At 61.8% G+C, this 595-nt stretch overlaps 1 protein-coding gene across 1 annotated transcript in view; it reads right to left on the bottom strand.

Annotated features, from left to right (window-relative positions):
• Positions 1-8: 8 nt before the first annotated feature.
• Positions 9-595, bottom strand: part of RHOD (ras homolog family member D) — a gene marked incomplete at both ends in the record, with an annotated part of 973 nt that continues 386 nt past the window's right edge. Inside the window, 3 exons of the mRNA XM_010020235.1 lie at positions 9-119; positions 208-342; positions 445-554. Of these exons, the coding sequence (XP_010018537.1) occupies positions 9-119; positions 208-342; positions 445-554 (356 nt within the window). The remainder of the gene's footprint in view (positions 120-207; positions 343-444; positions 555-595) is intronic.

The following is a 595-nucleotide window of genomic DNA, read 5'->3' as shown; positions in this document are numbered from 1 at the left end:
CGGGCAGCGCTGAGGGCAGCACTGCAGGCTTCTGTGAAGATGCCACCAACGTTCTCCTGGTACCTGGCTGAGCACTCCAGGTAGGACACAGCGTGGACCTGCCGGGCCATGGCCTCTCCCTGTGGGGAGAAGCAGGGTCAGACCCCTGCAGTGGTCCCACACAACCTCATACTGGGGGTCAGCCCCCCATTATGGGGTGCCACTCACCTGATGGTAGGACACGGGCTCCAGGCGTCTCTCCTGCAGCTTGCGCAGCACCGCACGGTCCCGCCGCAGGTCGGTCTTGCAGCCCACCAGCAGCACCGGGGTGCCCTTGCAGAAGTGGTTCACCTCCGGGTACCACTGTGGAGAGGGGACACATGGCACCCAGGGATGGATGGGGACATGCCACCTCCCACAGGGAGGATGCACAGGGTGGGAGATGCCACCCTGGGGATGTGTTACCTTTGTTAGGACGTTGTCGTAGCTGCTGGGGTCGGTGACATCGAAGCAGATGAGGACAACGTTGGCATCTGAGTAGGATAATGGGCGAAGCCGGTCATAGTCTTCCTGTCCTGCCGGGTGGAGAAGCAGACTGTTGTACAGGAATCATGGC

Source organism: Nestor notabilis, unplaced genomic scaffold (genome assembly GCF_000696875.1).
Source record: "Nestor notabilis isolate BGI_N333 unplaced genomic scaffold, ASM69687v1 scaffold33058, whole genome shotgun sequence".
Classification (NCBI taxonomy): domain Eukaryota; kingdom Metazoa; phylum Chordata; class Aves; order Psittaciformes; family Psittacidae; genus Nestor; species Nestor notabilis.
The sequence above is the reverse complement of the archived record's forward strand: the minus strand, read 5'-3'. Positions and strand labels throughout refer to the sequence as shown.